The following is a 25,779-nucleotide window of genomic DNA, read 5'->3' on the forward strand; positions in this document are numbered from 1 at the left end:
AATATGGTACGGATTCTGCCCCCTGATTTCAGCAACGACCTTCCTAATGTTCTTACCTCCTGTGAGGCGTAGAATTAGATACATAAACTGTCTGGAACGAGAACTTATGGTTTTCCGGTGTCCATTCAAACAACGTGAACACTGGGACAGTTTAGAATTCCAGACACAACACAGACACTACTGTACAAGCGAACACACAGAACAGGAACACTCTCGACATCATTTACGAAAAAACTTTAACGTACAAATGTAAATCAATACACAGCACTGAAAATATACTGAAGAAACAGGAATTCCACATAGCACACAGAAGAAGAAACAAGCTCTAGTCATATTTACAAACACCAACAGAAAAAAGACAAATACCAAGGAGCTAGTACATACGAGTTAGAATGTCTGGGAATGACAGACAGAAATTTCAAAACTAGACATAAAGAACGCATAAAAAGCTGGAAGTATGAAAAAGCCGTTCTACCTTTGCTGAATATCTAATAAACCATGGTCGTGAACCATGTAATATAGAACAGGATATGAAAATTTTTAGGATGAACAATAGAAAAAAAATAACATTACTGAAAAAAATTCGCATACTAACGGCTTGTGACCGAGCGAGGTGGCGCAGTGGTTAGACACTGGACTCGCATTCCGGAGGACGACGGTTCAATCCCGCGTCCGGCCATCCTGCTTTAGGTTTTCCGTGATTTCCCTAAATTACTCTAGGCAAATGCCGGGATGGATCCTCTGGAAGGGTACGGCCGAATTCCTTCCCTAATCCGATGAGACCGATGACCTCGCTGCCTGGTCTCCTTCCCCAAAACAACCCAACCCAACTAGGGGCTAGTGAATGAACAAAAGCCGGCCGGAGTGACCGAGCGGTTCTAGGCGCTACAGTCTGGAACCACGCGACGGCTACGGTCGCAGGTGCGAATCCTGACTCGTGCATGGATGTGTGTGATGTCCTTAGGTTAGTTAGGTTTAAGCAGTTCTAAGTTCTAGGGGACTGATGACCTCAGAAGGTAAGTCCCATAGTGCTCAGAGCCAATGAACAAAAAAGTAATAAGCGCCCGGATCAATATACGAAAAAACTCACCGATCATGTTAGACACTAAAGTAATAATAAAAAAAGATGGGTAACGTAACCAGACTAACTAATATCCCATCCTCCCCCCTCCTCCCCTACACACACGCGCGCGCGCACACACACACACACAGGAGCCAAACGAAAAACAAGGAGCTACATTTGGAAACACTACCTACAGTAAACACACCAAACCAAAACACAGTGAACACTGTAGTTGGGGTTTGAGTCGAACTGTTTTGGAAAAACGGCGAAAATCGGACATTCTGAGTACGCAAATCAACTAACTGCAACTCTAGAACGGCACATATGTAGTCATAAGATCACAGATCTTAAGCGTAAGCAAATAGTAATTTAACCTCACGAAACTTGTGCTACATGGGGTTCAAAATGTTCAAATGTGTGTGAATTCCTAAGGGACCAAACTGCTGAGGTCATCGGTCCCTAGACTTACACACTACTTTAATTTATGCCAAGAACGACACACACACACACACACACACACACATGCCCGAGAGAGGACTCGAACCTCCGGTGGAAGGGACGGCGCAATCCGTGACATGGCGCCTCAAACCGCACGGCCACTCTGCGCGGCTACATGGTTTTTCTCACACAGGAACAAGAAAATAACAAAAATCTGTAAAGTAGTAACAAATTTATAATTATGATACAACGTGATTATTATGCAGGGTGATCCAAAAATAACTGTACACACTTCGTGGATGTAATGTATACATCAAAATAAAAGTGAAACGTTAAATAATGTTTTGTTTGAAATTGCTTTATTTCAGAGTTATGCAGTAGAGCAGGGACGACAAGTGCAGCAGGAACTTAATTGTTCTCAGAAAGCAACAGTGACCCGAAATTAGACACAAATACGTACTGTACTTTTACCCCAGGACATGTTGAAAATGATGTTCATGTAGACGAAGATAGTCCAGTGCTCGACTTCTTCCCGCTCTCTGAATTTTGTAGGCTCCGTTCATCTCATTCTGGACAGTTGCATAGCTATTTTCTGTTCGCAGCTTAATTTGTGCTTCATTCTCAGTTGCAGCACCATACACGAGCTCCTTAAGACGGGCCCAAAGGTAGAAGTCCAGGGGTTAAGATCCGGAGATCTAACGGGCCAAGCAACAGGTCCTGCACGACGCGTCGACTTATCGGGACAAGCAACTCTGAGATACTGTCTTGCCTCCCGACTGAAATGTGCAGGGGCACCTTCGACAATGAACACAGTCGATATGTAGGTGAAAACGACACGCCAGAAGCCTGTATTGGCCCATTTAATACTGTGTATCACGAATGACGTTGTCCATAATAACTCGGAAATAAAGAAATTCCAGACAATACTTTATTCACCATTTTACTGTTATTTTGATCCATACATTACAAAAAATGGTTCAAATGTCTCTAAGCGCTATGGGACTTAACATCTGAGGTCATCAGTCCCCTAGACTTAGAACTACTTAAACCTAACTACAGCACACACATCCACGCCCGAGGCAGAATTCGAACCTGCGACCGTAGCAATGGCGCGGTTTCGGACTGAAGCGCCTAGAACCGCTCGGCCACAACGGCTTCATACATTACATTAAACGCAAAAAAATGGTTCAAATGGCTCTGAGAACTATGGGACTCAACATCTTAGGTCATAAGTCCCCTAGAACTTAGAACTACTTAAACCTAACTAACCTAAGGACATCACACACACCCATGCTCGAGGCAGGATTCGAACCTGCGACCGTAGCAGTCCCGCGGTTCCGGACTGCAGCGCCAGAACCGCACGGCCACCGCGGCCGGCCCATTAAACGCAAGAAGTGTGTACAGCTACTATTGAATTACCCTGTATACAACAACAAACACACATAACAGGTCACTGAAGAAGCTCCACAAATAAGAAGAAACGAAACGCGAATGGCACAATACAAATCACCTTTCATTTAGTTGCGTTTGACAAACCAGATCTCGAAGAACATGAAGGGTGAACATTAAGAAAACTACCAAACTCCAAGGACGGATTCCTGACTGAAAATGACGGAAAAAAGGTCCTATGAACATGTGTCCGGAAGTGAACGGCGTGTGTGTAACGAAAAAAAAATCGTCCCGGAACACAGTACAGAGCTGCATCGCATCGACGTCACAACCAATGTTCAAAGTGGCCTCTATGCAGATTGGTGATGCCAGTTATGGTAAAGGTTGCTTATTCGGTAAAGAGGACTCATGACTAAGATCCTCTGCTGGGCTTATTCGGTAAAGAGGACTCATGACTAAGATCCTCTGCTGGTAATTCTTGCACTCGTTGCAGGTGATAGGGATAGTAGTGGTTGTCATGAAAGATACGCATAATCGTACTTTGGTTTACACCATGTTAGCGAGCCACTTGCCCGGAGCTTGTATTAGGGTTCGTCTCAGTATCCTGCAGAACGCGGTCCTCCGAATGAGGTGTACACACATACGCCGCCTCAGTGCACGTCCGTTTGTCTGAAAGGAGCCATGACGACAAAAACGCCCAAAAAGGGACTGAATCGTTGTGTGATGTGGTTGGTGTCTGTGAGGGTACCTGTTTTGCTATAGCCGTGCTGCCTCTCGACCGTTTCCATCTTCTTGGCCGTACACAAACACAATCTCGGCTGGTTCTCGCCATGAATACTAGACTGTTCTGCTGCTTACAGTACACTGCATCAGTCACACATCCTGCAACACATAAGGAACATACAGTTCGTAGTCAGATGATCTTTCATTCATCAGTGCCATCTACCTTGGCCACGAAGCATTTCCGTACACATGTTCATAGGACCCTTTTGCTCCATTTCTAGTCAGGAATCCGTCCCTGCAGTTCGTCTATTTTATTACTATTTGCCCTGCAAAACCAATTAAGGAAAGGATAAAAAAGTGATGATTTAATGTTTTTCTGTATTATAATTTCTAATAAGAAGGCATGTGGAATTGATGATTTGACGCAGAACTGTTGAAGAGTCCGGGAAACAAGGCAAGAAAAGAAATAGTCTACCTCTGTAATGAGGTATATGACAAAGGGGAATGGCCAGAGGACTTCCTTCTAACAGTTATGATACCAAAAGAGAAAAAGAGAACACTAAAACATGTGAAGAGCACCGGACCATCAGTCTAATTTCTCATGCAGCTAAACTCTTACTGAGAGTGTTGAGAAGAAGGCTATATGGCAAGCTGGATAGAGGGATTGCAGAGGAGCAGTTCGGATTTAGAAGAGGAAAAGGAACAAGAGATGCTATTGGCCTGTTAAGAACTATAGGGGAGAGATATGTGGAAAAAGGTAGATATATCTTTGTTGCTTTTATAGATTTAGAAAAGGCTTTTGACAGAGTTCAGTGGAACAAGCTGATGGATATTTTGAAGAGGAAAGGAGTTGACTGGAAAGAGAGACGACTGGTACAGAATCTACATTTACACCAGAAAGTAAGGATACGGATTGGAAACGAAATGTCAGAAAGAAGCAGCATTGGACGAGGTGTTAGACAAGTTTGTTGCCTTTCCCCACTGTTGTTGAACGTATACCTTGAAGAGATTATTGCGAAAGACTTAGATGGGAAAAGAGGAATATGTATCGGTGGAAAGAGAATAGAATGTATAAGATTTGCTGATGACACGGTATTAGTGGCAGAAAGCGAGTGGACAGTGAATAACATGCCGAAAGATCTGAATGAAGCTTGTGTGGAATATAAACACAGCAAAAACAAAGAGTAAAGTCATCAGTAAAAGACGCAGACTGTCCAATATTAAAATAGGACAATCTACCATTAGTCAAGTAAGAGCATTTAAATATCTTGGAAGCACAATAACTGAAGACTTGAGATGTCACCAGGAGGTGAAAACTCAAATTTCCATAGCGAAGGAGGCACTCAACAGAAAGAGGAGACTCTTATGTGGCAAATTAGATGAAGGACTAAGGAAAAGGCTTGGCAAATGTTTTGTCTGGAGTGTGGCACTATATGGGGCAGAAACACGGACGCCGAGGCGAGAAGATGAAAAAAGGTTAGAAGCATTTGAGATGTGGATGTGGAGAATGGAGAGAATAAGCTGGATGGAAAGAGTGAGTAATGAAAGAGTATTGGAAAGGGGGGTTGTTGAGAGAAGATGTCTGCTGAAGGTTGTAAGAGAAAGGAAAAAGAAATGGTTGGGACATTCATTGAGAAGGGAGTGCTTGCTAGCATATGCTTTGGAAGAATTGCTTTGTGGGAGAAGACTGAGGGGAAGAAGGAGATACAAGATGATAGACGACATAAAGGGAAGAGGAAATTATGTAGACATGAAGAGGATGGCAGAAGACCGGACAGCCAGGAGAACTACCGTGTGGAAACCTACCTTTTGGCAGAACACTGATGATGATGATGATGATGATAACTTCTAATTTGGTGTATTTTTGCACAGACTATACTTCCATATTCTTACTTCGTTATTTCACTACTCAAATTAGTTTTTATTTTTTACGCTCATCCTTGTGATTAGGGGTCTGGGGGACTACGGCCGTCCCCTTATGTAAGGAAATGAAACAGCTACAGCCATCCTTACGATGTAATTTATTGTATAGTTACCAGTTTCGGTACTTCAGTGCACCATCTTCAGGTCTTGTATGCATAAACGGTAATGATAGAACCGTTAATTTATCAACCAAGCAATACAAAGACTGGTTAAAGACAGAATAAGTCTCAAGGTCTAGACTCTACATGTGAATTTACAGTAATTATTTGATAAAACCAAGAGATACATCCATTGTCACATGAAGGATACCATAGCGAATTTCTTCTCTGTAAATTGTACAAATATTCTAGTTATTAATAAATTCGTTAACTAGTATTCGACGGCCTTGGTGGCCGAGTGGTTCTAAGCGCTACAGTCTGGAACCGCGCGACCGCTACGGTCGCAGGTTCGAATCCTGCCTCGGGCATTGATGTGTGTGATGTCCTTAGGTTAGTTAGGTTTAAGTAGTTCTAAGTTCTATTGGACTGATGACCTCAGAAGTTAAGTCCCATTGTGCTCACAGCCATTTGAACCATTTTTTTGAATTAATATTCCATGATTTCTATTGGCCAGTTGGACTATACATTATCTTCACAATCCTGAAATAACGTGCCAAATGAAAAAAATAATGCTCGAAAGCGATAAACGTATGAAAGAAACTACAACTTCAGAAATAAGTAAAGCGAAGAAACATACATCTGTACACAAGTAGTCCTTGCACAAGGACGTAACCACATCAAAACTACAAAATGTTAAGCTGAAAACCAAATACAGCATTTTATCAAATGATTACAGTAAATTCACGTGTGCAGACTAGCCCTTGATTCTTAGTCTGTTTCCAGTTTTTACTACATGATTGATAAGTTGATGCTATCATTACTGTTTATGCATACAGGCCTGAAGATGGTGCACTCAAGCACCGAAACACAATAAATGACACCATAAGGACGGCTGTAGGTGTTTCATTTCCTTACGAGGTTGTTCATTGTTCGGTTTTACCACTGAAAGTACGCTGATGACTGCGACGTCGAGCACCCTACAAACGGAATCACTCGTCGACATTCGGAAAGTGGATACAGCCCCTGCGTAACGCACAGAGTTTGAAGGCAACGGCACTCGGGTAGCCGGGTGGAGGTGAGGGCGGGGGAAACCGCAGCGGCGAGGCGCGAGAACCGTTCGGCGACGGGGCGGCCAGCTTTCCGGTGCGTCGCCATGCACGAGAACACGCACTCGCAGGCCCAGGCGACGACAGCCGCGATGAGACGCCAGTTTCCGGACGGATAAAGAAATGGCCGGCGTTCGCCGAAGGAGCAGCGGCGTGGCGGGGCGGCTAGGCGGCTACGCCGTTGGCCGCACCGAAACGCCGGCTGGGGCGGCGTGAGCGGTACTTTCCCAGAGGTTAGCCCAGTGACCTACATGGCGGCTACCTGCCGCGGCCGACGGCCTGCCGGCTCCCACAGTCTTCCCTCTGCAGTGTCTGTGAGTGCAGTGCCGGGCATGCTCTTCCGATGACACCCAAGATCGTACAGGTGAGCGCTTCTGCTGCCTCTGCAGTCACTCGCTGGCTGTCTCATTCCGGCACCGTCTAGCATCCCCATTTATTGAAATTCCACATCTCGCGGAAACACAGCTTAGCGTGACATAGCTTTGCTACTGTCGGCTTCCTTATAGGCAGTTTTTTAGCGAGCTATAAGAACATAGCAGTCAAATATGTTTCCCAATTAACTCTACCTATAGTTTTGTCAGATATCTCTTTCGCCACCGGTTTCCGTTTAGAGTAAATCTGGGAGAGATGACGCACAGTTTCAAAACAAAATGGTTCAAATGGCTCTGAGCACTATGGGACTTAACGTCTGAGGTCATCAGTCCCTTGAACTTAGAACTACTTAAACCTAACCAACCTAAGGACATCACACACATCCATGCCCGAGGCGGGACTCGAACCTGCGACCGTAGCGCTCACGCGGTTCCAAACTGAAGCGCCTAGAATCGCACGGCCACAGCGGCCAGCACAGTTTCAAAATAGCATATTACAGGTCCCATGGTGCTCTTCTAGTTATTTTTTGCGCAAGGAAACACACCAGTTATCCGTGACATACGATATTTTTGATTTTTTCAATGTAACCTTTGAACGTAATATCTGACCACGGAAACGTCTTTACATTGAAGCGTCTGTCCCTTATGTTACGGCTGATATGCCACATCCTAAAAAACCGAAAAAATAGTGTGTTTTTAAGTCAAAATCAGTGTAAATCTATACTTATTTTGTCAATATCTGGGAATATGCATCTTAAGTTATTTGAACGAAAGTACAATCAAAACAGTCGTGTTTTCAATTATTTAAAAATGTTATTTAATTTGTGCATCACTAACGAAAATGTGTGAGGCATATGTACCGAATTTTTTCGCGGTGGAGGTTCGAGTCCTCCCTCGTGCATGGGTATGTGTGTTTGTCCTTAGGATAATTTAGGTTAAGTAGTGTGTAAGCTTAGGGACTGATGACCTTAGCAGTTAAGTCCCATAACGTTTCACACACATTTGATTTTTTTTAATCGCGGCATGTATCCCGATCTGTAGGGATGAATTCATGACCTCGATAGCCAAGATGCCAGTAAGAGAATCAAAATTCACTATTTAGTATAGACTAAGAACAAATCGTGAGGCCGAAACGTTTTTGAAGAGATAGTTATATATGTACCTTAGTTATCCCCCCCGAGCTTATGGAAAACTAACTCGACCGAAACGTGAACATTTTTATTATGGCTGGCGTCCACTGAGCAACTGCACTGCCGATACGCGCGCACTGTGTCGGAATTTGGCGAAACTACGAACGGTACACAATCCATACCGCATGCGGCGTCTCTCTCGGATTTACCCCAGGCAGTTTCTTTGTAAGCTGTTTAAAATTTTTGTGTGCCTACAAAAAATATAGGTGTCACACCTGTAGGGCTGTGATAAGATTATTTTGTTGGATTACTGTGCTGGACCCTGAACTGCAATATACTTTCCAGTTAACACTACCCAGAGGTTTATTCGATATATCTGCTACTGTCGGATTCCTTGTAAGCAGTTTCTTAGCAAAGAGCATAAAATTCTTATATTCCTAAAAACATACGCGAGTGAAGTCTGTAGGACAATAATGGATTCCATCAACGGCGTTAATTTGCTGCACTCTCCCCTTAAATGTAATTGCCAGTTGATTCTTTTTGTAGATTTGTTCGTGTGTTACTTTAAGTTACTGCATCTAGTTTCCATACATGCAGAGTGTGCTTATTCTTCTTATTACTCAATTGTGAGAAAATCTTAAAATTAAGTAACAGTTTAACCCAGGTACTTTTCATGTTGTGTAAGTCTCACCAGGATCAGCGTGCTTTGCGGGTTAGGTCCGTAACTAACAAACGATGCGTGTTGCACAGTATCTGCTTTAATCGGTTTCTCAGGAGTGAAATCTAGCCGTTCTTGTGGAAGATAAATCCGTCCAATTTCCCGTTCCAAAGCTTTCCTGTCCTCCCCACTTTTGCCGGGAAATGATTGTTAAACATTGTTGCACTCAAGCATTAAAATTTCCTCAAACCGGAATGTCTTCTGTAACTGAGCACTGCTAACCATTACTGTCAACTCTCTGCCCTATGAAGAGAGTAAAAATGACCGAGTAGGACATTTGACATTTCCTTCTGTGTGAGAAATCGCACCTGCTTGACTCTGTCGTAAGAGAGTAATGAACCGTGCTTTAGAGGTCAGTGTTGAGGACAGGAGTTAGCCTCGCTTGCGACCTCGTTCCGCGAATAAACAAGCGCGCTACGCGAGACGGGCTCCTTGTTACGGCCAGACAGATGGTTCTCTTCTCGTATAACAAGCTGCCTGCAAACGCAGCTCAGCAATACGGACCTTTGCAGCTCGCGTAATTTAGTGACAAGGACGTAAAGTCGCAAACCACGCCCCTGCGAACTTATTTCCTATACCTTTAAAACATCTTTTCTTGGCAGGTATCAGCATACATATAGCGTAGCAAATAGATAACACAACTGCTGACTATAATACAATTTATTTACCGACCAGTTTCAGTCCAGGACCATGTTCAGTACTGTACAAAAACAAAACAATAATTGCAGTAAAATGCAGTGAACAATATGACCAGCAAGGTCAACAAATTACAACCACATTCATAAGAAGATACTTACGTCAAATATGCAATTATTAAACCAACATTACATATCATACATTTTTCGAAATTCAAGGACACCATTTAAGTGCAGCAGAACAATACTGAACACATTAACTGTGTGAAATGCAGGTGCTAATCACTATAAATGTAGACATTAAACCGTCTCAAGACAGTCAGCAACAGAACCACATATGATCACAATGTCATTGTCAAGCGCCATGTAGTACAATGATAACCAAAACATGCAACATACTTGAAGACATCAGAGACTACAAGGTCAAAATGTAAAACACATGTGCATAAAAACATTATAAAGCATCTTATGTAAAATATATAAGAGATTTAGCTAGAAATGAAGACATTTTTATAAAACTATAAAACTAACCGCAATTGTTATACAGCACTGTAAAAATGTTGTTATGTAGCTTTATAAAAAGTCGTTATATAGCTTTTATTTAGCTTTGTAAAACAAAGCCTTGATTTCTGTTTTAATCATCTACACATTTTACATAACATGCAGTAATAGTATTTGTATAGAATTTTATGTACATGTATTTTACATTTGGACCTTGCAATCTTCGATGTCTTCAAGTATCTTTCATGTTTGTGTTACATTTGTACTGTGATTCTGTTGTTGAATATCCTGAGCCGGTTTAATGTCTTCATCTGTAGTGATGAGCGATTGCATTTCACGTCGTTATTGTGTTCAAAATTGTTCTGCTTGACTTAAATGATGTCTTTGGATTTCCAAAAATCTGTGATATGTAATGTCGGTTTTACAATTGCGTATTTGACGTAAGTGCCTTCTTATATTGTTATCGTAATTTCTTGACCTTGCAGACCATATCGATCACTGCATTTTACTGCAGTTTTTGTTTTGTTTTTGCGCAGTACCATGTACATAGTACTGGACCGAAACCGGTCGTTAAATAAATTGCATTAATTTCGGCATTTGTGTAATGCATTTTCTACTTTATTTCCCATACGTCTCGTCACGACTCTGGTAAGAATATTTTTATAAGAAGTGTCTTCGGTAAGTAAACCACTTATATGTGTCACGTGTGGTTAAATATGAGCTATTAAACCTTTTTTGAGTCACTATGACCAGACTATGGGAGCGGTCGCAGTCCCCAGTAATTGACTGACACGAGAGTAATTTGTCGATGCGTCACAAGTAATGCATCATTATGTAGACAACGCAAATTCTCTGACCACTATGGGATTCATAAAATTTGCACGTGTGCAGAGCATGTTGGTCAGCTTCTTTGTACTTCCTACGGTCACAGGACCGGATCCTGTCTCGTGCATGGATGTGTGTGATGTCCTTATGTTAGATAGATTTAAGTAGTTCTAAGTCTAGGGGACTGATGACCTCAGATGTTAAGTCCCATAGTGCTTAGAGCCATTTGAACCATTTTTTTTATACTTCCTACTGGTTTCCGCAAAGCAGTGCAATGTCTGGTACACCATATGACGTACAAACACAACGGTAGGTGTCTGTAGTTACATTGTCACCACTGCGCACTCCTCACGGCGGGAGGATGTAACAGCAGGTATACAATGAAAATCATGAATAAAATCGTGTCGACGGCCACGGGTCAAAAGCATCAACCTGATTCCCTTGCACCCACGTTAGCGACTGGGAAGACTTATCAGGTCATTTATGAACAGTTGTAACTTAGACAACACTGATTACGCTTTTCTTGCTTCTCCTCTGAAACAAAAAAGAAACGCGTCATGAGAAAACAGTCACGACTATTTCAGAAATTAATGGGAAATACTTGTAGGTTCATATACTCTTTCTCTCCAGCACATAACACCTATTGATTACTTGTATTTATTAATTCACAAAGGTTCTGCGAGGCCATTTGTGTCAAAGCTGCTTTGTCGTGGAACGGGTCACTACATGTACTGATGAGCTGAAGCGTTATGATCACTGCCCAGCCGGCTGGAGTGGCCGAGCGGTTCCAGGCGCTACAGCCTGGAACCGCGCGACCGCTACGGTCGCAGATTCGAATTCTGCCTCGGGCATGGATTTGTGAGATGTCCTTAAGTCAGTTAGGTTTAACTAGTTCTAAGTTCTAGGGGACTGATGACCTCAGATGTTAAGTCCCATAGTGCTCAGAGCCATTTGAACTATTTTTGAACCACTGGCCACCGCGAAGTTGAACGCCTACTGGTGGTGTTGCGGGCATTTCCGCAGTAAGGAAAGAATGTAGGCGGAAGACAGACGAATGAGCAGTCATAGCGAAGATGCAGGGCGCAAAAGCGGAAATCCCCTGATGTGAGCGGTTTTGACAAAGGGCACATAGTTGTCGCGCTGCGGCTGGAAACGAGCATCTCTGAAACAGTGAAGCTGGTCACCTTTCGACGCACTACTGCCGCGAGCATCTATGGAAAGCGGTTGAAAGATGGTGAAATAACGAGTAGGCCGTATGGTGTTGGACGACCACGTCTCATGACAAAACGTAGAGGTCGGTGGCTCACCCACTGTGTAGTCCAGGATAGGCAGCGATATGTGTCAGATCTGACGACAGCGTACAATGCTGATACAGGCACAACCGTTTCGGAGCACATCGTTCAAAGGACATAGTTGAACATGGAGCTCCACATCCACATCTATGTGTTCCTGTGTTGACCCGACGACGTCGTCAGTTACTACTGCAGTGGGCACAGCATCACCACGTTTACACCGTGGATCGATAGAAACGTGTCGCCTGTCGAATGAATCTCATTTCCTGTTACACAAGGTTGATGGTCGGGTCCTTACACGCCGTCATCCAGGCGAATGTCTGCCCGAAACATGCACTGAGCCACAGATGCAGGCCGGTGCGGACGGAATTATGTTACGGGGTACAGTGAGTTGGGCTTCCACGGGATCTGTGGTTGTAACCGAAGGCATCATGACAGCAGAGAACTATGTTAACATTACTGCGGACCACCTGCGTCGCTTCATGCATGAAGTCTCCCCATATGGTGATGATATCTTCCTGCAGGATAAGTGTCGTTGTTGCAAGGTCAGAATCGTGGTAGAGTGGTTTGAGGGGCATTATAGTGAACTCAAATTGATGTCTTTGCTATCAAATGTGTCTGATCTGCACCCACTGGAACACATATCGGGAGCCAGCTGCGTGCCCGTAGACCACCGTCCCGTAATTTGCAGGAATTGCTTGACCTGTTCGTAGACATCTGGTGCCATATACTTCTGAAATACTGTCAATAACTTGCAGAATTCATGCCAAGTAGAATCTCTGCTGTACTGTGTCTGAAAAGTGGAAAACACGCTGTTAAACAGATGGTCATAGTGTTTTGGCTCATCGGTGTCTATAAGTTCCAAAATCTAAAAGTAAATACGAGGATGCTATCAGTACAGTGTGAAGAAAATGAGAAACGTAGACATGTATAGGGGAGTGGGGAGATATTGTGTTAAATGAGAACATTCTTCTTTACGAGAACCCTTAGCTTTATTAGTAGTCTCATAAACACCTAGTCCACCCCCCCCCCCTCCCCCCGTGAACGATGGACCTTGCCGTTGGTGAGGAGCCTTGCGCGCCTGTGATACAGGCAGGTGCAACCACAACGGAGCGGTATTTGTTGAGAGGCCAGACAAACGTGTGGTTCCTGTAGAGGGGTAGCAGCCTTTTCAGTAGTTGCAGGGGCAATAGTCTGGGCGATTTACTGATCTGGTCTTGTAACATTAATCAAAACGGCCTTACTGTGCTGGTACTGCGAACGGCTGAAAGCAAGGGGAAAGTACAGCCGCAATTTTTCCCGAGGGCAAACATCGAGTACAGATTTATGTGTCAGGAAGCCGTTTCTGAAAGTGTTTGAATGAAGTGTAGCCATGTGTGGAAGTGAAACATGGACGAGAAATGGTTTAGACAAGAAGAGAATAGAAGCTTTCGAAATATGGTGCTACAGAAGAATGCTGAAGATCAGATGGGTAGATCACATAAGTAAAGAGGAGGTACTGAATAGAATAGGGGAGAAGTGAAATTTGTGGCACAACCTGACTAGACGAAGGGATCGGTTGGCAGAACATGTTTTGAGGCATCAAGGGATCACGAATTCAGTATTGGAGGGCAGCGTGGAGGGTAAAAATCGTAGAGGGAGACCAAGAGATGAATACACTAAGCAGATTCAGAAGGATGTAGGTTGCAGTAGGTACTGGGAGATGAAGAAGCTTGCACAGGATAGAGTAGCATGGAGAGCTGCATCAAAGCAGTCTCTGGACTGAAGACCACAAAAACAACAACAAACACCTAGTAGTGAAGTGCAGTACTCTCTGCAGATGGTTCTTGTTCTTTGGGTGGGAGACCAAGAGATGAATACACTAAGCAGATTCAGAAGGATGTAGGTTGCAGTAGGTACTGGGAGATGAAGAAGCTTGCACAGGATAGAGTAGCATGGAGAGCTGCATCAAAGCAGTCTCTGGACTGAAGACCACAACAACAACAACAAACACCTAGTAGTAAAGTGCAGTACTCTCTGCAGATGGTTCTTGTTCTTTGGGAGTAATATGTGAGAGTCATAAGATTGACTCCACTTCTGCTCTCTTTGCTTCATTCTCGCCTTTTGTTACTTACTGTTTCAAATAATCCTTTTTATCTGGCAGGTAATGATGATTACATATTCCGCTACTTTTATGAAAAGTTTCATAAATTCACTGTTACTGCGCTTAAACAAATCGAAGCTCGTTAGAATGATTTTTGCTCGTTGGTTAACAAGCAGTGCACGCATCTTGCGGAAAGCATTGTCGTATCTAAAGTCTCGTCTACAAAGTGATGGATTCGCTCTGCTGTGGTGTAATAATGTCAACAATCTCGCATATCTTCAATCGGCGGTAACTGAATACTGTACTGTAAATTTTTTCGACAGTCTCATCGGTTGTTCAGGTTCACAGGTGTTCTGAATGTTAGTCATCTTCGGTGGATGAACCAGCACACTTAAAATTCACCACCCAGTAATGCAGAAGCTAGCTGATTTTCTGTGCTCATCGGGGATGAACCTCTTAAAACTAAACGCTTTATTATAGCTCTAAATTCATTTGCAGCCCTTTGTCATGTGAGAAGTACGAATCCAAGTAGACATTTATGGCTGTCATAACATTACCATCGACCTCATAACCAATTCCAGGTGCATATTTCGTTGATTGTTTGAAGGCAACGAAGACAGAAGGTGCCATATCTGTTGTGTAAAATGGATATTCCACTTTTTTATACTTCAAAACCATCAGATTTCCCACCGACAAGGCACCGTGTAGGCAGACGCAATAATCTCACAATTGTTTTCTGGTATTTCTGCGCACACGTCTTCTTAAACAAAAAAATCTTTCACTTAATCTACAATAATTTCGTAGTTTTCATCAGTTAATTTTTACCCTTGTTGAAGTCATAAACACGTCCGTTAGCACATAAAATGATATTCACCTTTCTGTGTGTGGGCCCACTGTCCCCCACTAACTGGTCTTCACTTCCTGGCTAACAAATATGGGCACAAAATCAGCGGATTATTTTTAAATCGGTCCAGTGTTTCGAACAACCGCTCTCTCTCGAATTTGCTATAATTTGCTATGCTTGGCATCCAACAAAAAAGGAGTAGAATCTTGCACAAAATTGGGGAAGGACCGTGATCTTTTGAAAAGAACTATTCTGGTCTTTATCTTAAGTGATTTGTGATGACCACTGAAAAGCTAAATCTAGATGACTGGACGTGGGTTTGAACAGCCACTCTACCGCATATGAATTAAACGTCTCACCACTGCGTCTTTCCCTTGGTTTTCGTGTGTAAAATGGCTGTAATGTTCACTGTTTCACACGTCTTTAATCGCCGATCGTCCAACAGGATACTGTCCACTTTCTCCATTTTCCATCTATGGTTACAGTTTTCATTTAGTCGTCTTCAAGAAAAACAGTTGGATTCCAGCATCGATTTACTAACTGTTGAAAACACAAACCCAGATGCTTTACGCGGCTTCTTAACTTCGAACGAATTTTTGTTGGTACTGAAGCATACAAAACAAAGAATTGCATGACTGCATAAAATTCCACTTCATCCATTTGGACGAAGTCCTTACAACTTGAAAAATTCTTGTGTGTAAAACTATTTCACAGATCAAGTTGATACTTATTGCGCTACTGTCATAACTCAAGAGAAACATATTTTCATTTATATACGAGGGGAAACCTCTACAGTTTGCACGCTTTTTATTTCGTGAGGCGTTCATCATATCGAAACGAGATTTTCTTAATATGATAGTGCGGAAGCTAGAACGATATGTTGTTGCACGTTTAATCCGTTTAACTTTTGTATCAACCGATATACCGAAGTAATTATGGTTCTTTGAACGGCATAACGCTCTTGAAAGGAGAAGTGCAGACATACAACGATTATTAATGTTACAGGGAAACTTTTCTCGAAAGTGTCCAAGAAATGAGCTAAAATTGAAACTCACGGATTCCGCTATAACAGCGTAAGCACTGTGAAGTGGGGCTCTCGTGCCAGACTCAGACAGTTTCGACAAAATTCGTTCATTTAAATATCAGAACGCACTCTCAATTGAAATAGTTTTCGTAAGCTCCGTCTAATACGAAAGACGTCAGCATATGGATCCAGTTATAAAAATTGTAGCTGAGTTTGTATATTTGTTGTATAGAGTATGGCAGAGAGGGATTACGCTTAATCTTAGTAATCTTCTTGCATGCTTATAAACATGGAGTCTAGTACAAAAATGGTTCAAATGGCTCTGAGCGCTATGGGACTCAAGTTCTGAGATCATCATCCCCCTAGAACTTAGAACTACTTAAACCTAACTAACCTAAGGACATCACACACATTCATGCCCGAGGCAGGATTCGAACCTGCGACCGTAGAGGTAGCGCGGCTCCAGACTGTAGCGCTTAGAACCGTTCGGCCACCCGGCCGGCATGGAGCCTGGCATGAGAGCCCCACTTGACGGTCTTTACGCCGAAATGTTTTCGGTCGTCTTGGCTTTCAACTTTAGCTCATTTCTAAGTGACTTTTGTGAATAGTTTCACCACAAATTATTATATTACTGTATCTGTCTTTTCAAGTTATTTCGATTGCCGTATATCGTTCCAATCAGACATAACTGTTCCAACATCTCGGTTGTTACAAGTGTTGAGAGGATTAAACATGGTTCGAAATGGTTCAAATGGCTCTGAGCACTATGGGACTAAAAAACTGAGGTCATCAGTCCCCTAGAACTTAGAACTACTTAAACCTAACCAACCTAAGGACATCACACACATTCATGTCCGAGGCAGGGTTCGAACCTGCGACCGTAGTGGTCGCGCGGTTCCAGACTGAAGAGCCTAGAACCGCTCGGCCACTCCGGCCGGCATTAAACGTGGGACGAAATTACGTGTCGCTCTGCGCAATATTACTTCCCGAAAATCTCGTTTCGATATCTAGAACAGTTCACGAAATAAAAGGAGGTGCAAGTTTTAGATGATATCTCTCTCAAGCAGTGACCACGAAGCGGTGAACGTTATTGTACATAATTCTTGTGTCACTTCGCTCGAGTAGTTCCAGCAGCAATGTAAAATATATTGTTTTCGCAACTCTGCGAGGGGCAGTCGTCAGGAATAAGGACATTGTGTCAGAAAGGCGGGGCTCAGCATGTGGCGTGCCAGCGCGTCGTTCAGAAACAAGGTTAGGCCCGCCGGCTGCGTCTGCTTCCCGCATCCCGCGTCGCGCTGCCCTCCTTTCCTACCAGCACAGCCAAACTGCACGCTTCGCCGCGGAAACTACGCTTTTACGTGGCAGGTGGCTAACGACCTGACTAAATACGCTAATTCAAAGGCACTCTTACCTAACTCATAATGTATTCGACAATGGCTTCTGCTACAAAATTCCAAGCCTTACCGGTTTCGCATGGTACTGAGCTCGATAACTGTGCAGCCTCTCACACACAGTATCAGCTCAACTACTGTACAAGGGCAATTCGAAAGTTTACCTACTTATCACAATGACGGCATTGATACAAATGAAAGTTTGTTTTTGTTTTGTTGACGTATGGTGCGCTACATGAAGTCGAGTATTGAATAGTTTTAGTTATAAAACTTCATAAATAGTAGGGTTATGTACTCATCGGCATAGCTGAGCGCCTCAGAGCGTCACTTCCGGGATTCTGGGAGGCGAGTCTGCCCAGAATCGAATCTGCATAACGACGAGGGCTGGTGATACAGTCAGCCTGGATGTGGTTTTTAGGCGGTTTCCCACATCCATCTAGGTAAATATTGGGTGCACGCTACGCAGATACTCTACACACAGCTAGATGGGTTCCACAAATCCTATGCCGGGGGAGAGTGATGTCGTCAGGAAGGACATCCAGCCATCAGCTATCATAAACATAGCCAAAACCCATGTAACAAAAGCAGACATCGTAGAGAACTGGGAAAAGGCAAGGAAAAAGAAGAAAAGTAGTATGTGATGTTTGTTTCATTCAAATGGATAACCAAAAAGACTTCCCCGTCTATAAATTCTACATTTGAAGCTGTTAGTAGCCGGCCGCGGTGGTCTCGCGGTTCTAGGCGCGCAGTCCGGAACCGTGCGACTGCTACGGTCGCAGGTTCGAATCCTGCCTCGGGCATGGATGTGTGTGATGTCCTTAGGTTAGTTAGGTTTAAGTAGTTCTAAGTTCTAGGCGATTGATGACCACAGCAGTTCAGTCCCATAGTGCTCAGAGCTATTTTTTTGAAACTGTTAGTATCTACAGACAGTCATACAACTTGGAGGAGATACACTAGAAGTCCTCAGTAGACAATAACACGGTGCTGAAGTCAAATGTTGGAGTAATTCTCTTGAACGAGATGTCTTCGAATGACTGCAAGCACAGATGAAAACATCGAGATTGACCACAATGTGAAACTGGGCTTTCATCTGTAAAACGAGTCACTTGTCAGGTCGTAAAGGCCCAAGTCTCGTCTACCAGTCGCTGTGTCATCTTCTGCCTTGCGGCGTAATGCGGATGCGGTAAGGAGAGGCATGTGTCAGCCAACCGCTCTCCCAGACTTTCCAGACCGTGGAGCCGCTACTACTCGGTCAAGTAGCTCCTCAATTGGCTGACGCTGAGTGCACCTCGTACCAATCCTCTCACCAAATAAAATTCATGGCAGTACCTGGAATGAAGCCCGGGTCCTCCACCTGGCAGCCATCTATTCTAACCATTTTTTTCCCGGTATTGTTCGTTGCGTTTTTGTTCGTTGCGTTTGGTCTGGGCAGATGTCATGCGACATCCACTGAAGCTGCTCATTGGTTCCGTTACTCAGATTTTTATTTCGTAGTAGGCAGCACTCTGAACAAACACGCTGAGCTACCGTGCCGGCACCACTCAGCTCTACAAAGTATAGTAAATAGCTGCCAGCATAGGCATATCAGATTATATAATACTGCACATTTCACAACTACAATTGCCGGTTGGTGTGGCCAAGCGGTTCTAGGTGCTTCAGTCTAGAACCGCGAGACCGCTATGGTCGCAGGTTCGAATCCTGCCTCGGCCATGGATGTGTGTGACATGACAAAGGGCTGCACAAACTGCACTATACTATGACCTTTACAAGGAAAGTTACAGTGGTGCAGTGATATACTGCATATTTAGTTACTTGTTTATTGCAACAGTGTTAAGTGCTTAGAATTCCGTGAAAAATAACAAAATTGAATTCAGAGCTATAATAAAGCGTTTCGTTTTAAGAGGTTCATCCCCGATGAGCACAGAAAAGCAGCTAGCTTCTACATTACTGGGTGGTGAATTTTAAGTGTGCTGGTTCATCCACCGAAGATGACTAACATTCAGAACACCTGTGAACCTGAACAACCGACGAGACTGTCGAAAAAATTCACAGTACAGTATTCAGTTACCGCCGATTGAAGATATGCGAGATTGTTGACATTATTACACCACAGCAGAGCGAATCCATCACTTTGTAGACGAGACTTTAGATACCAAACACGCTGAGCTACCGTGCCGGCACCACACAGCTCTACAAAGTATAGTAAATGGTGCCAGCATAGGCATATCAGATTAAATAATACTGCACATTTCACAACTACAATTGCCGGCATGTGTGGCCGAGCGGTTCTAGGCGCTTCAGTCTGGAACCGCGAGACCGCTATGGTTGCAGGTTCGAATCCTGCCTCGGGCATGGATGTGTGTGATGTCCTTAGGTTAGTTAGGTTCAAGTAGTTCTAAGTTCTAGGGGACTGATGATCTCAGATATTAAGTCCCATGGGGCTCAGAGCCAATAAACCTCTTCTGCAAAAGAATCACACGTAGCACATAGACATACTTAATCCCAAGCTCGGTGCGATAACAGCAACTGTAACTTTCGACAACTCCGAAATAACTGAAATCTTTGGACCTGGAGCTTCTTTTGTTACCGCATTTATCCTGAAATCAGTTACAAGGCAGTTTGTAAATACCGTTCAAGACAAAGATATACACCACAGCGCGGACCACCTAGTTAGTTAGTTTCATGTTCCATGGATCATTTGCACAATAAATCGTAATGATATGGACGACTCATTTTTCATTGACATCGTGTAATGTTAATGCTGTAGTTTTTGGCTTAAAACAGAAAACTCGCCCTCCCCCTCCCCCAAAAAAGAATGATACTTTTCTAGATTAGGGTTACCTAATGTATCTCCCGTAAGACGTAACTTAGGTGTCAGTGAAATAAAGATTACTTTGGTACAACAACTTTCGCTATCCAAAGTTGCTTACTTAGAGGACCTTGGGTCGGCATTATGACGTCACCACTGATGGAAATTAACTTACGGTAGCATGCTCCATCTTTCACTATTTGCGGGAAAAGGTTGTGCTTTTCTGTTTTGAGAAAAAAGTAAATTGTATTAAAGTAAAATTTGTTGAAATGTATATTTATCCAAAAGTTAATTGAGAAGAGATTAAGACTGGTCAACCGTTCCCATACTTACTGTCGCGCGGGATTAGCCGAGCGGTCTGGGTCATTGTAGACATGGACTGTGCGGCTGGTCCCAACGGAGGTTCGAGTCCTCCCTCGGGCATGGGTGTGTGTGTTTGTCCTTAGGATAATTTAGGTTAAGTAGTGTGTAAGCTTAGGGACTGATGACCTTAGCAGTTAAGTCCCATGAGATTTCACACACATTTGAACATCTCATCGTTAGTTTACCGCTCTGTCTCTTCCACGTGAGCTAACGAGCTTAGAGCTCAACCAACCTGTAAAACCACATAAATACAGTATTTGCAGAAGAAACTACAGTAAAATAAATTATTGCCAAATTATAACATTAATTCACGGCCAAATTATAATGTAAGAAAAATTTCTTGCTTCTCGAAGACCCTATAAAAAGCTTATACAGTGCGATACTGGATCCGGCACGCTTATGTCTCATTCCTGCAACAGGAAGTGCATTATACTCTTCAAGTGACGAGGGATTATAAATTGTACCACACAATGGCATATATTGGTATTTAGTGGCGCATGTTGCAATAGGTTTACGCGACTGCTTTAAGCGATTCAAGGGGAAGAGAACGGAAAATAATGTCGCTAAGGTAAATCCGATGACAAAACTTCAAAATTAATACCTCTCTTCAGATAGGCTACGTCAAAAACATGCAATATAGAAGAAAATACATCGCCTCTCCGACAGTTATTGGAAGTTACCAGTGCCAGACAGAGGCAAGACGCATATACACTACTGGCCATTAAAATTGCTACACCAAGAAGAAATTCAGATGATAAACTGGAATTCATTGTACAAATATATTATACTAGAAGTGACATGTGATTACATTTTCAAACAATTTGGGTGCACAGATCCTGAGAAATCAGTACGCGGAACAACTACCTCTGGCCGTAATAACGGTCTTGATACTCCTGGGCATTGAGTCAAACAGAGTTTGGATGGCGTGTATAGGTACAGCTGCAGTTTCAACAAGATACCACAGTTCATCAAGAGTAGTGACTGGCGCATTGTGACGAGCCAGTTGCTCGGCTACCATTGACCAGATGTTTTCAGTTGGTGAGAGATCTGGAGAATGTGCTGGCCAGGGCAGCAGTCGAACATTTTCTGTATCCAGAAAGGCCCGTCCGTACAGGACCTGCAACATGCGGTCGTGCATTCTCCTGCTGAAATGTAGGTTTCGCAGGGATCGAATGAAACGTCCACTGTTCAAAGTGCCGCCATTGCGCTCCTGTCTGTGAGGTAGCGTCAGTTCTAACCGCAGCCATAGTCTCCGAGCTGATAGTCCATGCTGCTCCAAACGTCGTCGAACTGTTCGTGCAGATGGATGTTATCTTGCAGACGTCCCCATCTGTTGACTCAGGGATCGAGACGTGGCTGCACGATCCGTTACAGCCATGTGGATAAGATGCCTGTCATCTCGACTGCTAGTGATACGAGGCCGTTGGGATCCGGCACTGCGTTCCGTATTACCCTCCTGAACCCACCGATTCTAATTTTGCTCACAGTCATTGGATCTCGACCAACGCGAGCAGCAATGTCGTGATACGATAAACCGCAATCGCGATAGGCTACCATCCGACCTTTATCAAAGTCAGAAACGTGATGGTACGCATTTCTCCTCCTTACACGAAGCATCACAAAAACGTTTGACCAGGCAACGCCGGTCTACTGCTGTTTGTGTATGAGTAATCGGTTGGAAACTTTCCTCATGTCAGCACGTTGTAGGTGTCGCCACCGGCGCCAACCTTGTGTGAATGCTCTGTAAAGCTAATCATTTGCATATCACAGCATCTTCTTCCTGACAGAAAAATTTCGCTTCTGTAGCACGTCAACTTCGTGGTGTAGCAATTTTAATAGCCAGTAGTGTATATTCCGATTACTTGCCACGCTGCGGTTTTATTTCAGTTTTCCCCACAAGTGAGGTGGTCGGAACAGGCTGTAGGATATTCACAGCAAGGAAGGAAGATTTGTATTTAACATACCGCCGACTACGAGGTCGTTAGAGACGGAGCACAGCCTCGGATTGCATACGGGTGAGGAAGGACGTCAGCCGTGTCCTTTTTAAAGAAACCATAGCTGCGTTCGTCTTAAGCGATTTAGGGAAAACACTTAAAATGTACAACTGAACGTTCGCTCCTTCGGAATGTAGGTCACGAGCGCCATCTCGCTCGGTATTGCATATAGCGCAGCAGATAATATCCACGCCCACGAGAGAGGTTCCGGGTGCACTTCAGCCATAAAAGGGAAAAACTTTCTGCGTTGGCGTAGTAGTTGGTGGCGTCCCAGATGGCTGCGAGGGCTGCAAAGTGCTTGGCTGGCTCGGCGGGCGAATTAGCAACAGAGGCTAAGTTGGCTAGCGTTTAACGCGCTGCTACTGAAGAGATGTGGCTCCCCTGGCGTGTATACTGGGACTCGCTCCTGAAGACATGTGGCTCCCCGGCGTGTATTTCTCGCGCCAGCTGCGAGGAATTCTCTGAAGAGACCGCAACGTTTCCAACGCACCCCACGTCTCTCGACACATTCAGTATTCAGCATACCTTGTGCCTCGAGAGGCGAACGTCCAGCGCCCGTTCCGCATCACGGCAAACTCCCTGTTGTGTACTACGAGAAATGAGAAAGCAGTCTTCTTCCCACAAGACAACAGGAGGAAACTTTTTTCTTAGTGGTACGTACAGTCAAGAAGGAGTTTCTCAAAATGTCGATCCGGGTTTTAATATCCCTGTCCTAGTCTTTCTTACGTGTACGTTTCTTTCCTTTGAATGTGGACCAATTACGTCTGCGCCCTAGACTCGGTAACCATAACATTTAGTGATCTTACACGTAAGTGACTTCATTTGCACCGTTTTGCCATTACGATGTTAACAAGGGTGGACTGAAAATCTGAGTAAAAATATTTTGTCTATCTCAGTTTCAGTAGTACTTTGTTGGGGAAGGTCGAAATCTCTTACTGTGTTTCTCGAGTAATAGCGTTGGATTTATTCGGGACACTTTCGTCATGAGTAGCTTCTAGGTTCATAATGTAAAGATATCAGAGGGAAGATTAAGAGACATTTTATTAAGATTCAGAAACAGCTGCTGAACATAACGTAAATAGGCTTTCTGAAAGTCACGTATAGTACCCCAACTGTCTCCGAATGAAGTATCTGTCTACTAATCACAATTCATACAATTAGATTTATGCTACCCTTCTAGTCGTTCTCGTATAATACGGCAATGGAGTATTTACCGGCTTTAACTGATAATCTCCCTGGTATTTTTCTATGCTATCCGTGCGTTCCTCCTGCACGCACACAATTTAGTTTCAGTCAGATTGTGGTTCGCTACTGACACTTCCATCATTTCGCAAAAATTCTTCATAGTTATCTACGAACACTTATATCGCTACAGCGATTTGTACTGAGAGTGGCATGAAGCAGCTTTCCTTGTTTATTTAAACTAGTTTTTCGTTTACTCCCTATGTCGCCTCACATACGCACGGCAAAAACCACAGTTTAACTATCTTTGCACGTCTCATCTGCCGGCCGGGGTGGCCAAGCGGTTCTAGGCGCTACAGTCTGGAACCGCGCGACCGCTACGGTCGCAGGTTCGAATCTTGCCTCGGGCATGGATGTGTGTGATGTCCTTAGGTTAGTTAGGTTTAAGTAGTTCTAAGTTCTAGGGGACTGATGACCTCAGAAGTTAAGTCCCATAGTGCTCAGAGCCATTTGAACCATTTTGAACGTCTCATCTACAATTCCGTAGGAATTGCGCTCGTTAGAGGCTACGGTAGAAAATCGTGGATTCTACATTTCACTCCTATCTTAACACAATTCTGAAAATGAAGAGAGAACGAAGACCACTCCCGTGGGCAGCCTAATGTGTTTCTCCTCATTTTCTGTTTCTGTTTCTGTAGTATGTGTGGTAGATAGTTCGCTCTCATATTAGCATTTTTGTCAGTATTTCTCCACTCCGGTAATTGATGCAGCATCACGTGTTGTAGCTAATTTAATCCTAATATTGACTCTGTTAATAAAGCTTAATAGAAATTTCGCTAAACTGAGCTGTAGTTACAGATGAGTCATGCATTCCTTTTGGAAGGAATAGATTTTCTAGGTAAGCTGTAGACTGCCACTATTCTAGAACGAATGGAATCTTGCCTCTCTGTGTCTCCCATGTTATATCTTCAGGCGTCGTTTCTCCAAAGTATTTGCAACATACGACAATTTGGAAATGTGAATCAATAGACCTATAGTCGGAGGATATTACATCTGCAACGAATCTGTTTCGTTTTAAACTTCTCTCCGCCCATCCGTGCTCCAACACCATCGTGTATTATAATACTGCTGTAAGTTCGAGCAGTGCATGAGAGAGCGTGTGGATCGCCCAGGATCTGTGTGCTTATTGCAGTTGTTTAATTTTCATTCTCCTTTACTTTTCTAAACGATAACAGGGAATTTAGTTTCGTTCTTCCCGTCGCTCTAAGCGAGGTTACAAGCGCTGTTCCCCAATCACAGTTTTTACCCTCCTCTCTCTCCACCATTCTCTCACTCTAGTAGTTTTAGTAAGAGATATTACCTGAAGACAGCGTGGAGCATGCGGTTTAAGCTTTTCAGGTTACATAGAAGACATTGACATATTTTCGAATTGTTGAAATCTTCGTCTCATAGGTGGCATATAAGTGTTTACAACACCTTACACGTATTTCGGAGAAATAGGGTTCAGATTTTTGTCCAACCGTCGACTGTGATATCAGTGTAAGACTCCTCAGCAGGTGAAATAGATACCTGCATTGGCTTCAAGAATTAACACCACGTATGGGTCACGTGGGGTGCTTTTGGGCAAAGTTATTCTGCCTGTCCAGAGTTCTTCCAAATATCATTCCATACGACATCAAAAAATGAAAATACGAAGAATACACAATTTTAAGTCTTTTATGCCGTCTTCTATGTTTTTCTGTCTCTTTTCTTCTTCGCTTGTACATATGCAGGCTATATAGGTTAATTGCCGTCTTTGGAAACTTGTTTATGTATTTCAAAAAATGGTTCAAACGGCTCTGAGTACTATGGGACTTAACTTCTAAGGTCATCAGTCC

The 25,779-nt window shown here is 43.5% G+C and overlaps 1 protein-coding gene across 2 annotated transcripts in view; it reads left to right on the forward strand.

Annotated features, from left to right (window-relative positions):
• Positions 1–7,005: 7,005 nt before the first annotated feature.
• LOC126298790 (serine protease filzig) overlaps positions 7,006–25,779 on the forward strand; it is a 141,645-nt gene continuing 122,871 nt past the window's right edge. For both annotated transcript variants that reach the window (XM_049990251.1, XM_049990252.1), the window contains exon 1: positions 7,006–7,104. In XM_049990251.1, coding sequence (XP_049846208.1) covers positions 7,084–7,104 — 21 coding nt within the window. In that variant the 5' untranslated portion in view covers positions 7,006–7,083. The remainder of the gene's footprint in view (positions 7,105–25,779) is intronic.

This window comes from Schistocerca gregaria, chromosome X, assembly GCF_023897955.1.
Source record: "Schistocerca gregaria isolate iqSchGreg1 chromosome X, iqSchGreg1.2, whole genome shotgun sequence".
NCBI classification, from domain to species: Eukaryota; Metazoa; Arthropoda; class Insecta; order Orthoptera; family Acrididae; genus Schistocerca; species Schistocerca gregaria.